A 15,361-nucleotide genomic window follows, 5' to 3' on the forward strand; every position below is an offset into this window, starting at 1 on the left:
GTGAAAAAAATAATGGAAATAAATACAATCTTTAATACATACATGTGTGAATATCAACATTCTTTATTGTAAAGTAAAAATTACTGAGAAAAAATAAACAATAAAAAAATTGCCAATAATAAAAAAAGACCAAAAGGAACAGTCAGCATTTCAACAGTCAGTGCACAGATTCACTGAGAAAACATTTTTTAAAATTCCAGCACTGTGTAATATTACTTAACAGAATGAGAGAGCTTGCAAACAAAGCATAATCACTTAAGAAACATGTGTAACTTACAATTTTTCAAAATAAGAAACAGAGAATTTCAGCTCCTGTTTTTAGCAGAACTAGAAACTGCTGAAAACAACTGAATATGTTGAATAATATATTAAAGCAACTTCCTAAATACACCCAAATGCAACTATAATCTGAGAAGAAAGTAAGAAATAATTACTGAAACAACTGAGTGCTGGATTTTGAGTCTTCATCTTTATTAATTTCATCCTGAATGTTAACACAAAGTATTCTAGATTAGAGATAGATTACTAATTACCTCACAGTAAATAATGTGTTGCTCCTACTCCTTTGCTACAGATCTTCCCTTTGAGGTAACCAGATGCCAGCCAGATCAATTATCCTATGCAAGTAGCCAGATACTCTCTGGACAAGGTACGCAAGGGATGGGAGAAGTGGCTATTCCCTGCTACAAACAGGAAGAAGGCAGCTGTTGTCTTCCCCTCCAAAGAGGATATTCTAGGAAGTGTAATGCGCTTGAATTCTAACCAACCCTGTAGTATGTAAATAAAGTCTCTCCAGAAGCCCATGATTTAGAGATGTTTCCAAGTTTGGGCTTTATTCTTCTGTCATGGAGGTACCTAGAAAGACAATGCTCTAGTCTTTCCACTACCCCAAACCAAACCCTAATCCTACAGTCTAAATTGGATGGTAGAACCCATTTTCCTTCTTGGCCACAAATAATTCCTATAGGAAAAGTTATCAGAATGATTAATTAGCACCTCATGGTTTTTGAAAAATCAAAATACTACAAAAGTTAAGAAGGTAAAACTATCAAGTTATCATATATGATATGATGAAAAATTTTCACATACTGAAGTATGAGGGAAGTCATTCTGGTTTATACACAATTTAACTTGAATTTGATGCTAGCTAAAACAGCCTGCTTGTGGCCTAGCAAACATACATTGTACATCTGCTGTAATTATTAAAGAAAAGGGTACACTGACCAGAAATAATGTCCATATTAAAAAGAAAGATTAAATGCCTCCCTTCCTGGGATGCCAATGCTAGTACTCCTTCAATGATAAGACTCCCTTCCTAGGTGCCAGGGGAGATTCATGTACTGACCTGCTTTGTTTGAACTTTGAAGGAATGTATCCTTGATTTGGCTGATGTTCTTTTTTCTGACAAGATATAAAACTGGGCTGAAAACCATGCTTCTCTGGAGCAGTTGCTCAGTTATCTGAGAGACTGTCTCCCAGACTATAGGCTTCAGTCTGGCTCAAATAAAACTCTTTTCTATTCCTATTACAGATTGTTTATTGGTTATTTCAATGGACAAATGTAAAGAAGAATCAAATCCACAAAGATCTCAGATAACAGAATAATCATACACAGAACATAAAACAATTGTTAAATGTTTCCAGAAATAGCAGAAAATCTTAAACAATAAGCAGATTTGGAAAAGAATTAAAGAGAACTTTTAAAAATGAAAAAAATATAAAACTTTAAAACTGGATTAAATTTAGCTGAACAGAAAATGAGTGAACTGGAAGACAGATCTGTAGAATTTATTCAGAATGCATCACACAGAAAAAAAGAAACAGGAAATATGAGAAAGAAGTCAAAACAAATGATGAATAGAGAGAAACGGTCTAATATATATCTAATCAGAGTACTAAAAGAATAGTAAAGCAGAGTTAATACTTAAATAACTGAGACCTTGCCAGTACTGATGTACAACAGCAATCAAAATTCAAAAAGCCCATAAATTCTTAAGCAAGATTTTAAAAATAAATTCAAGAGAGAGAAAACAAATCCACATTAAATCTCATCAGAGTAAAACTGCAGAAAACCAAGGCAAAGAAATCTTAAAAGCAGTAAAAAAGGAACAAAAATTGACTTCTTAACAGTAACAATAAAAACCAGAAAAGAGTGGAATTATATCTCACTATACCTATTAATAGTGATTAGTATAGAAAAGTATACATTTTAAAACAGATAAATTAAAGCCATTTTCAGATAAACAAAATCTCAAAGAGTTCCACTAAAGGAATATTTTTGTACTCCAAGCAGAAGGGAAGTGACACCAAATGAAAACGTCTGAGATGCAGGAAGGAATAAAAGACAATAAAAGTGATAAATGTGGGGCAAATCCAAAAAAATATTGACTGTAAACAATGACTACAAAAAAGATTGAAATATACAACAATAATTGCATATAAAATTGAAGTTGGGTTTAATGTCCTAAGCTTTTTGAATTATCTGCCAGGTAGGCAAATATATTTAGTTTAACTTTGGTAAGCTATGTATGCACAATAAAATATGAAGGATATCACTAAAAAAGCAGAAAACATACACAATCGGTAAACTAAGAGAGTAAAATATGAGAGAAAATAATCAGTCCAAAAGAAGACAAGAAAAAAGTAAAAAAGGAAAGTAGAAAAAATATAAAACATAACATATAACAATAAAAAGTAATCCAAATTATTGTAAGTAGACTAAACGTTCCAGCTAAAGATCAAATGAAATCCAGCTTTAGGCTCTTTATAAGATACACCCATGAGCACTGATTTAAATGTTGAATGTATGAAATAAGATATATCTAACAAATAGTTACTAAAAAAAGCTGATACAGATTTATTAATACCAGAAAGATAGGAAAAACATAATGTTAAAGAGAATTACTTTACAATGACAGTGGTTCAATATATCAAGAAGAGGTAGAATTCTGAATTTGTATAATTCAAAAACTGACAGTTAAAAAAAATTATATATTATGATTTGTAAACAAAACATTTAAAAAACTTGATCTAAAGGATATAATTTTAGCATAGCAGTCAACAGAATAGAATACATATTCTTTTCACACATAATGTGAAACTAATCAATTTTAAAGACATTTTTAATCCAAAAATATACGAAAGTACTAGTCCTATTAATTGTTTATTCTGGCAACCTAGATTTAAATTTCATTTAATTTCAATGCTTTCTTTTGAAATTAAGCTATTCTGAGTTTACAAGTGTAATTTAACAGACACACAAATCTACTTACCAACCTGAACAAAGAAATAATAAAAATAATTACTGGGTCAACCAGTTCAACTGTTGCTCAGAAAAAATTCCATCACCTATTTTTCACTCAACAAATTCTCTCAGCCTAAAAGAGATAATTTTACATGTACCTTTTATCATATGGAAATTAATAGAAGTTCTCAAGCTATATAAAGGAGATGTAAATAGGTTAGACTGTCAGTAATTCTCATCAGTTATCACCATCAACCAAATATTAAAAATTGCTGGATGATAGCTGATATGTAACGAAAATTTTAAAGCATGAACTGACCTTTTGAATGTATATGTGCAGAATATTAAATGAGATTAGGTTTTTCATGTGCTATACTTTTCAGCATTTTGGTTTTTAAATTATTGCTTTATAAACTACTAAGTTTTCCAGTGGAAATCCCAGGAAAAATGTCAGAAAATACAAGATGTTACTAAATTATGCATCTAAACTATTTAAAAGATGATATAATAACATATGAATTAACAGTTAACACAAAATAATGTTAAAAGTTATAATTACACATTTATATATACTATATATTTCACTGAAAAAGATATAATCACTAATATAGTCACTAAAAAATTTAGACAAATTAGCCCTCAAACATGAAAGGTTAAATTAATAAAATATCTTGAATATGGCAACATCATCAACACTACCAGGGGCTTGTTATACTAAACTTTAAAAATCTACAAATCTTTAAAGAAGTAAGAATGATACAAAAGGCTTAATCCATAAAGAGTCCACGTTTGACAAATAGTGTTCCATCTATTTTTTATTAGATTCATACTATAGTCCTTTGAAGATTGATTTTACTTTTTAAATATCTTTAACTCTTCTCTTACTTCTTTGACTCTTCTCTTACTTTGTATTCACCCTGTCACCATATTCAATAAGGTTCCCACCATTTTGCTCTCAGAACACTGTAACTTCCTCTCAATTGTTTTTCAGGCCTCCAGTATCTCCTGCCTTACACCATCACCAGTTTTGCCTTTATAAAACACAGATCTTTTCAAATCACCTTCCCATCTTCTCATTAGCATTGCTGCATTCCCACTGCCTACAGGGTAAGTTATAATCACTCCATATGACATTAAACTCTTTCCAACCTGTTTCTACTAAATTTTCTTCTCTATGTCTAGCCATCCTATTCAAAGCATTCTTTACTCCAGTCAGGTTATAATAATAAACATGGCGGGACTTTTCTCTCTCTCTGAAATAGCATTCCCTCTTTTTTAACTAGAGAATTTCTTGCTCATCATGTAACCTCTTTTTTTTTAATCTAAAGAATTTCTTACTCATCATGTAACCTCTGACTTCCTCTCAGCAGAAGTGATTACTCCCTCATTTGGGCTCCCAAAGAATACTGTAATACCTATATTTTTGTGTATTACTATCTCTTAATAAGTCATAGCATCTAGCATAGTGCCAAGCATATAGCAGACACATCAGTAGATATTTGATGAATGAATGAGTAAATGAAAAAAAGAACACAGAGAAAAGATTATTAATCCTTTTTTACACAAGAAAAAGTTAAGAAAAAGTTCAGAAGTGATAAAAATAATTATGGAAAAATTCTAAAACAGAAATGTGGCATTAGGTTGTTTCATCTGAAATATTTATATGCATAAATTTTAAAGCTATCCCAAAATAAGAGAATCGCTATTCTTAAGTGCCATATCTTAACTTGCTTAGTCTAAAATACAACTTTTATGAGAATTACACGAGTTATAAGTTTGTACTATAGAAACAAGAAGCGGAAAATGAGTGACAGCTGAGAAGGCTTCTGGACGATGCTGGGACTTTATCTGCCCATTACTGGTTTCGCATAGCTAGGAGATTCTAGGAGAAGGAAACAGCATTTGGAAAGTCCCCATGGACAGAATCACTGAGAACCGCCTTACTGTGGAAGAGGCTTACAAGTCAGGTTGGATATGGAGCCAGGTTGTGAAAAATGATTTTCTTCAGGAAAATTAATGTGATGGCTATCTGAAATATGATTCTGAGTAAGTATATATTATAAGGAGAGTCAAATTTGGTGTTTTCTGCAATAATCAATATGAGTAAGAATAGATGCCTACATTATGGCAATAGCTTCAGGAAGAAAATGGGAGAGAGGAAAAAAACAAAACATAACAGGATGAAATGCAAGATATTTGGCAGATTAATTTGACAACTATAAATATAATATAATGATAACCTTTTAATAAATCTATATCTAACTTACAAATAGAAGTTAAAATGTACTTTAAAAAGTTATGCTTGCTTCCGGACAAAATAGCAAATTGACTTCCACTTCTGAATTCTGTCTTTGACAAAACAACAGGATACTGAACCCAGAAGACAGCACAAAAATAATGGGAAACATCTGGGAGACAGAAGTGTTTGGCTATTTGTAAGTGGAGAATATGGTAACCTACAACTGAGGGCTGGATGCCATGTCTGGGGTCATCCTAAGAGAGTTTTTGGTTGCAAACCTATCTTTTCATATTGCCCTGGATGGAACCTGCCCACCATGTCACCATTTTAGAACTAAAAATTGCAGTATCAAGCACTAGCCATAGATAGCAGAATACTTGATATTTCACAGCATGCAGCCCGGCTAATGTGGGGAATACACTGAAACAGGTATAGCTAGGAGGGCTGGCTTTTGGAATTGCAAGGCCTCACAGTATCAGACAGAAAAGATACAAAACAAAACAAAACATAACAAAAATCACACCTGTATTTATCATGGTAAAATTAAGGGAGATAAGAGACAAAATATTCTAGAGGAAAAAAACAAATGAGTTACAAAGAAATAACAATCATATTAACAGCAAATTTCCTCAATAAATTTATGTTAATTTGATTATTAATTTAAAGGTAAGCAAAAGTTGGTTTAAGAAAAAAGAAGGTAAAGAAAAACAACTTCAATATGAATTGATATGAAGAATGGAAATCAGGCCATGACTTCATAGTCAGGAATCTGTACAATGTAATCACTTATATGACTTAGGCATAAGGGAAGAGCACAGGTTTGAGATGCCAAAGGATGCACTATTTCTTTCCATTCTCTAATTTTTCCTCAAGTTAGCTATATAAAGCTTTATCAATCTGACAGTCTAAATAAAGTGGCAATTTCAGTTAGTTGAAATTATTGTTTATTCAGACTCCCAACAATCACCAATTGTTGACACTAAATCAGAATAACTCAAAATTACAATACTGTAAGGTTTGAGGATTTTAAATTTTTAGAGGGTTTTAACCTTTTTCATAGGTTCTGAAATAAGCCTAATTTGCCTTCCCTTATTGAAGAAGGCTATCTGATATATAAGCTTTTTTATACTATTACTAAATATATGAATTGTAAAATTATATTTTTTTAATTCCAGAAAGTAAGTCCTCATTCAATTAGAATAGTAATCATAATACTGTGTAATGGTTTTGCCTAGTGAGCAAGCAACCATCTATAATCTGTAACTATTTTACAATATAGAAACAAGTCAACTCCAATTGATGAATTGCTTTTCCTCAGCACTTGGATTGCTTTAAAAAGTTTCACCTTTAATAGCAGTCATTGACTTTACAGAAAGAGGTGAGAGAAGACAAGAGTAAAATATATATCAGCCATAGAGGATGTCATAGTACATTAGCAGTGTAAGACAAATTACACTGGTGACACTGTTTCTTGGGCAGATCTACTTCTATTACTTGTTATTTCCTCCATCTTTTTCCAGGATACTGCATACATTAAGGGCAGATCAATGCAAATATTTATCGACATGGACAATTTGGGGATAAAACTGGAAAAAAGGATAGGGAGAAAAAAGGCAAAACAAAGGAAGAATATTCCACTACTAACCTGGTTTAATTTCTTCCAGAGATTGAGGACAGGAGAAAGTTCATTAGACCAGATTTCTCTATCAAATTTGCAACCAGCAGTTACTGATCTGCCCAAGATCTTCAACTGTGAAATAACCTGAATCAAGAAAACAATAAGTAGCAATAAATGAATATAACTTCATTCAGAGGGCAACAGCACAGATACAAAAATAGCCATAGCCAGCTTATAAAGACTGAATATATAAATATATTATAAACAAGTTTTAATCTCATTTTCCCTGTTCAATTGGGTTAATATTTTACTGATTTACTTCAGCAGTTAAAAGGCAAAAGAACTTAAAATTGAGAGAAACCACTATAAAAATTACATATTATAATGGATCTTCATTTGAAAAGCTACTTCTTTAGCCGGAAAGCTCTAATTATCCATTATTAATAACCTCTCTATTTGCTCATTTTGAAATCAAAAATATTTTTCAGTTTGAATAATTTAAATTGCACAATTTCAAAATGCAGATAAATTAAAGATAGTTTTTCTGAAAAGATGAAATGACAGGAAAGATAGTAAATAACATAGCAAACTATAAAATAGTAAAACCATTTTAAGTAATTATTGGTTGGTAAAAATTGCAATAAATCTAAGTTTTAAGGTTCTGTATCAATTTTAAGGTGTCATCTCAATGTTTCCTCTATATATAAGACAAATGAAAGAGGTATAGATCAATTAGTTAAAATCAGGCAAAGTAAATTCTTTCCTACTTAGGGCTTTCACTTTTGTAACTTTCTTGTTATCAGCATCTCTATCATCATTCTCATCAAAATCAACTCATTTTCTTTTCTAAAACAGTGTGTAATGGCTTCCACTTCAATAATATCAATCTAGAACCTCTTCTTAGAACATCACTCTAATTTGCTACGAATGATCCAAAATATTACTGTCTATTCTATATATTGTGTTACAGATATTGGGGTGGATGTATAAAAATCAGTGAGGTATCTACTGATGGCTCTTCATAAATATTTCAACTAAATAATAAAATTGTGCTATCTCATTGCTTATCTGACATAAACAAAATAAATCCTGAAATCCAGACAATATGTTTTCCTAAGCTAGTATTTTAAACATCAACATTTGCAGCATGTCAACTCCTTTTTGTTTTACTTTTTGACAGATGTAACCTGTTTCTCCTTTTTTAACAGATAGGGCTATAGTTAATATTTTGGGGGTTCCTATATTATTAAAGTTCACAATAAAAAAAGGGCCATAAATCTTTCAAAATAAATGCACTACTTAATTGTTAAACATACAGAATCCTGCTGTTAAACTCAAGTTGCTTCTAGAGCTTTTGATTGATTCTCTAATCTAGAAAAAATTGTCATGATTCAGTGTTTCATTTTCTTTGTTTTTCTGATAAATTATTTTCATTTGCTCTAGCTGAACCCTACAACAGCACCTAATTTATCAGCTCTGCTAGACCACAAAACATCACTAGTTGGTAGTCAGAAGAAGTGCTATTTTGACTGGTAACATTTGCTATCACTTATTTGTGTTTTAAATTTGTCAAACATGACAGAAAACAAATAAGAATGCAAAGAGATGTCTAAAGGAAAAAAGGTTCAAATTTTTTTTACACATGATGTTAAACACTATTTTAAAAATAAAATGTTTACCAGCCCCAAAAAGATTGTTTTCTTCCTAGAAAAATAATATGTGAGGCTTGCTTTTCATAATAACACTATCATAATATATTATAATCGTTCATGAACAGAGGGTAATGAAAAGGGAGTTCAACTGCATAATAAAAATATTTTATAATGAGGATAGGGCTATAACTTGTAACAGTGGACCATCTTTTCTTTTTACAAAATATGACAAACGCATCTTTTTACAAAGCACACATGATAAAATGTCTTTCCATTATTCATGTTTTAAACCAATTAAAAACACTTTTTTTTAATGATACTTCTTTAAAATGGTGTCAAAGGGGATAAAATTTCCCATGAAAGACACCATGTTCTAACCATACCGAACAGCTTATATTACACCACTGGCATGCTTTGGGGCATCTATGAGGTTGTAGGGGAGCTGCAAAAGATGCTGTCACTCCTATTCCATCTGTTCTCGTTCCAAAGAACAATGAGAGACATTTTAGGAATACCTATGCTTCTCCTGAACAATTGGTATGTTTTTACTGTAGCATACTAGATCTTATACACAATTGTATTTTCCTTTTCTTTTGGCTGTTAAAAAGCACAAAGAAGAATTTCTGATCTAACAACTTTATAGAACCTTAGAGCATGGGCTTTGTTGTTTGTTTTGTCTTCTTTTAGCATAAACTGTTTCCCTAGTGTTCTTTTCTTTTCATTTCCTAATTTTCTCTTCGATTTCATCAACTATTGATTTGACACTAATAGATTATTTGTATTTTTGTCAGTCACATCCAGTATAATCCTTCTTGGAATGATAAAGAATATTGATTTGAAAAATGAACACTCATTCTTAAACCACAGAAGAGAAAATGGATTGTCAAAGAAATTAAGTAAATGTTTGTCTCAGGGGATATGGAGACCGAATATCTGGAGAAAATTTTGTAACACAGCACATTTAAAAATTATGTATAAATAACAACATTATCAACGACAACAACAAAAATTAAAAATTCACAACTGAAGTGCCAGGGAAATTAAGGGAAAGCTTTAAATACTAGAGCCAAAGAGGTAGAGCTGATCTGGAGACCTGAGTGACCTCTAAAGCCAGGATTTGCCCTGGGATATCTGCCTATCTCAAGGGGCCTACAGCTTGGTTTGTTTGTTTGTTTACTTTTTATTTTGAACTATTTTTAGATTTATACAAAAGTGGCAAAAATAGTACAATTTCCATTATATTCTTTACCCTTAATGTTAACATCTTACATAATCACAGCATAATTATCAAAACCAGGAAGTTAACACTGGTACAATACTATTAACTAAACTACTACAGACCTTATTCGAATTTTACCAATATTTCCACAAATGTCCTCTTTCTGTTTCAGGAGAATACCACATTATATTTAGTTGTTATTTATCACAGTCTCCTCCAAAACTGTGACAGTCTTTCTTTTTCTTTCATAACCTTGATACTTTTGAAAAATACTGGTCAGTTACTTTGTAAAATGTCCCTCATTGAGTTCACAAGGTCCACATTTCCAAAGATAGAAAATAAAAGCCCAGAACTCTCAAAAAGCACTCAACAGGCTTATCAGAAAACAAACTGCCTGGCAGAGGGAAATATCAGAGATACCTGCTATTCACTACCTTGGCTTTTGGGGGATAATGTGATCTGTTTGAAATACTGTGATCATCAAAATTCACCCCACACACTATAATCATGAAAATACCACATGTCAAAACTTATGGAACTGCGGTGAATGAGATTCTTAGAGGAAAATTACAGCAGAAAACACATGTTCAAAGAGAAGAAATGCTGAAAACTCAGCCAAACAACAAATTATAAAGTTGTTGGAATGTAGATGGAAGAAAATAATAACAGCAAAAAAATTAATAAAATAGAAAACAGGTACAAAAGAGATCAGATTTTTTAAAAAGTCAATTTTTGTTAGTCTTAAAAGACTAATAAAATTATGAGACTTCTGACTATACTGAATGATATATAGCAAGATGATAAATAAGGCAAAATTTACTTAAAATTCTAATTTTACAAGGAATATAATTACAGAAAAGACTGAAAGACAATATGAGATTATTTTGCATAGCTTTATGCCATAAAAAGTTGTAAACTCGGCCAATTGAGAAATTTCTAGGAATATATAAATTAATAAAAGTCTCAAGAAGAAATAGAAAAACTAAATCAGGCTAGAGTTGTGTAAAAAAATTAAATGAGAAGTTAAAAATATTATCTCAAAGTAAATTCAGACACCAGCAGTTAATATAAAAGTTCTACTCACATTGCTTGAACAGGAATTCTAATCTAGTACTAACCATTTAAGAGACTAGAAAAGGAGGCAAAATTCCTCAAATCAAGCAATAGAGGCTAGTAAAAACATTATATGAAAGATAAGGGGACATTCAAAGATCAGACTTACTCCTGAACATAAATGCAAATAAATAAACAAATATCAAGCAATTTTTCAAAACAGATATACAGATGACTTTGTATAGTTCAATCACAGAAAATATAGCTCATCACATATGCAGATTAGACAGAAAAATAATATAATTATTTCAATACTGGGTGAAAACATGGTCAGTGAAATTCACCAATGCATTCTTGACAAACTACCCCTAGGAAACTATTGCAAAGATGTGTGAGAACAGTTATAACAGCCTTTGATAAATTATGCCTCCTTGTAGCCACACCTGTTCACAAAGTAATTTTCCACTCCTCTGATATCAAGAGAAATCTATTTCTCCACCCCCTTGAAGCTTATGACTTGTTTGACTAATACAATGTTGCAAAACTGATATGCAATTTTCAAAGCCTAGACTTTAAGAGAACTTGCAGTTTCTGCTCTGGCCTTGGAATCCTGAAGCACCATGCTAGCCTCAGATATGTGAAAGGCCATGTAGTTCAAAACCAAGTCACCCCAGCCAATAGCCAATGCCATCTGTAAACATAAGTAAGAGCATTTGGAACCTTCCAGCCAACTCTACAAATGAAGGCAGCTGCATATGGGAACCCAGATGAAACCAATGCACAGAATCATAGGAAAATCATAAAATATTATTGTTTCAAGTCACTAAGTTTTGGGATGATTTGCTATGCAACAAAGACTAACTGAGGCACTAGGAATAGCAGAAATCTTTAACCTGTGTTAGGGACTGCATGCCTGTGTCCCCCACACCACCCTCACCCCAAAAGTCCTATGTTGAAGCTCTAATCCCCTAGTATGTCTGTATTTGGAGATGGGACCTCTAAGGAAGTAATAAAGGTTGAATGAGGTCAGGAGGGTGGGGACCCGATCTGACAGGATTAGTGTCCTTAGAAGAAGAGACAAGGGAGAGCTGCTCTCTCTCTCTCTCTCTCTCTCTGCAAACAAACATAGAGGAAAAGTCATATGAGAACATAGTGAGAAGACAGTCATTTACAAGCCAGAAGCATAGCCCTCACCACAACCTGACCATACTGGCACCTTGATTTCAGACTTCCAACCTCCAAGACTGTGAGAAAATGCTTTTCTGTTATTTAAGCCATCCAATTTGTGGTATTTTGTTATGGAAACCCAAGAAGACTAATACAACCTTACAAATGGTATCTATAAAACACAGCAAATATTACAATCAATAATAAAATGTTAGAAAATATTCCCTTCAAAATCAGAGCAAGATAAGACTATCACTACTTTCATTCAACATTGCACACAAAGATCTAATTATCCCAAAACACAATAAAAGGCAATTAAATATATATGGATTAGAAAGGATAAAAGCTAAATCATCCTCAACTCAAATAATTTACATAAAAAGAATTTATAATACTTTTCATATATGACATATATTTATTCACTATATATTTTCCCATCTATTTGCATTTGAAATAAATATACAAATTCATTAAACAATATATTTTTTTCTTCAGCTCAAGTTTTATTTCCTTTTTTCCATACCTATTTGCGAGCCCATAAAAATTTACTTAGTACATATTCTCTCTTCACCTAGGTGCTTGGCCAGGTACAGTATGTTTCACTGTGTTACCAAACATATCAGGATGTAACAAACTATATTAAACCTTCCCACATACTGTAAAAATGAAACAGTACTAACCTGTTAAAGTGAGATATAGGAGAATATCCAGAAGTTTATCTTTCTAACGTTAATATACGCAAGGTAAAGGGGGGAAACACTTTCTCTATGCCTCTCAAGTCTTTGATAAATATATTTGTGCCAGTCACATGCAACACCAAACTGTAATTTATGTTTGTGATTTGAGAGATAAGATTTCACTCAAGATCAAAAGTGAAATGTGCAGGCACTCTACTATGTTAAGAACTCACATCAACATTTTATTCTAGGCAATATGATATTAAAAGCCTGAAAATAAATCTCAGGAGAACTCCTAGTATACAATTTTAACAAGCAAATTAAGAAAGAATTTCTCATCAAAGGATGTTTAAATTTTACTAAGACTAATGATTATACCAGTTTTCAAATACTGAGGTATATATTATTTGGAGTGATAGGCTGAACACTTCATTATAAATCATATATATTGATTTTTTATATATAACTGGTTAATACTAAATAACTCAAATCTGGAATTAATCATTAAATTATATGAAATGTTTGGATCCATCTGTGCCTTAAAGAGATACCATCATGATGTTTTTTTTAAATAAATTTATTTATTTATTTATTTATTTATTTATGTATGTATGTATTTAATTGGCTGTGTTGGGTCCTCATTGCTGCGCACGGGCTTTCTCTAGTTGCAGCGAGTGGGGGCTACTCTTCGTTGTGGTGTGCGGGCTCCTCATTGCGGTGGCCTTTCTTGTTGCAGAGCACGGGCTCTAGAAGTGTGGGCTTCAGTAGTTGTGGCACATGGGCTCAATAGTTGTGGCTCACGGGCTCTAGAGCACAGGCTCAATAGTTGTGGCGCACGGGCTTAATGGCTCCGTGGCATGTGGAATCTTCCCAGGGCAGGGCTCAAACCCGTGTCCCCTGCATTGGCAGGTGGATTCTTACCCACTGTGCCACCCAGGAAGTCCCATCATGATGTTTTGTTGAATCATAATTTTTTGTATAATCACAAATTTTTGTATAATTAGTGGTTCTAATAATCCTACTTGCTGAGAGTAAAATTATATTTTATTTATTAGATAGAGAAAATATAAATACATTATATTATATATACATACCCATACATACAGATATATAAGACCTTGTCTCCTAATACTTTCATACATTTATTTAAAAATATTTATTAAATAACACATTTAAAGACAGTCTGGCAGTAAATTAAAAATTAAACCTGCACCTGTCATATGATCCAGCCATTCACTTCTAAGTATTTGTCCAAGAAAATTAAAGCCTGCGCTCATGCAAAAACATAAAATGTTCAATTGTTCATAGTAACAATCTTAGTAGCCTCAAACTGGAAACAATATAAATGTCCTTCAATGTGTGAATGAATAAGCACATTGTAGTAATCCATACAATGGACTACTAATTAGCAATAAGAAAAAACAAAAACAAAGACTCCTGACAAGATCACATAGATGAATCTTTTTTTTCTTAAATTTTTTTGGACTATAGTTGCTTTACAATGTGTTAGTTTGCAAAGTAAATCAGCTATATGTATACATATATCCTCTCTTTTGAATTTCCTTCCCATCAAGGTCACCGCAGAGCACTGAGTAGAGTTCCCTGTGCTTTTCAGTAGGTTCTCATTAGTTATCTGTTTTATATATAGTAGTGTGTATATGTCGATCCCAATCTCCGAATTCATCCCACCCCTCCTCCCCCCTTGGTATCCATATATTTGATCTCTATGTCTGTCTCTATTTCTGCTTTGCAAATAAGATCATCTATACCATTTTTTCAGATTCCACATATATGCATTAATATACGATATTTCTCTTTCTGACTTATAAGAATGCTGAATGAGAATGAAGCCAGACAGAAAAGAGTACTTAAGCATATAACCCTTTCATATAAAACTTTAGAAACTGCAAACTAATGTACATTGAAAAAAAAGAAATCAGAGTTGCCTGGGATAGGGGAGGGGAGAAAGGAGGAAGGGACTGTAAAGTGTTAGGGAAAGCTTTTGGGGGTGATGGAAATGTTTACTATCTTGATGTGGTGATGTCACCAGGTGTATCATATGTCAAACCTTATTAAATCATACACTCTAAATATGTGCGGTTTATTAAATTAGCCACCATGATAATTATTAACACAACGCTTGGTAGTTCACAGAATAAACAGGAAAGTGGAAAAGTGGGCCTTAGGGCCAGTAAAAACACTGGTTATTGCGATCAAAATAAGTAAGGAAAAGTTGATTTTGCTGCTGAACATAGAGGCTGTGACTCTTCTCACTCTCATCACTGGCCTTGGCCCTGGATGCTATGCAGGAACTAGAACTTGCTTCAATGTTGCCACCGCCTCCTGAAGAGAGCCAAGGAAACCACCTCCTTGATTCACTAGATCTCTGTTTGTAGGCTAGTGCTGGTGCCTGTCATGCCTGTGCTCTAACTGTGAATGGGCTCAGAAACTATCTGTTTTTTTCCAGCATCTGCCATGGAGTGGCCTGCTGC

The 15,361-nt window shown here is 32.6% G+C and overlaps 1 protein-coding gene across 2 annotated transcripts in view; it reads right to left on the minus strand.

Moving 5' to 3' along the window:
- DYNC2H1 (dynein cytoplasmic 2 heavy chain 1) overlaps positions 1-15,361 on the minus strand; it is a 332,321-nt gene that overhangs the window by 86,716 nt on the left and 230,244 nt on the right. For both annotated transcript variants that reach the window (XM_057747706.1, XM_057747705.1), the window contains one exon: positions 7,129-7,245. In XM_057747706.1, the coding sequence (XP_057603689.1) occupies positions 7,129-7,245 (117 nt within the window). The remainder of the gene's footprint in view (positions 1-7,128; positions 7,246-15,361) is intronic.

Source organism: Hippopotamus amphibius, chromosome 9 (genome assembly GCF_030028045.1).
Source record: "Hippopotamus amphibius kiboko isolate mHipAmp2 chromosome 9, mHipAmp2.hap2, whole genome shotgun sequence".
Classification (NCBI taxonomy): Eukaryota; Metazoa; Chordata; class Mammalia; order Artiodactyla; family Hippopotamidae; genus Hippopotamus; species Hippopotamus amphibius.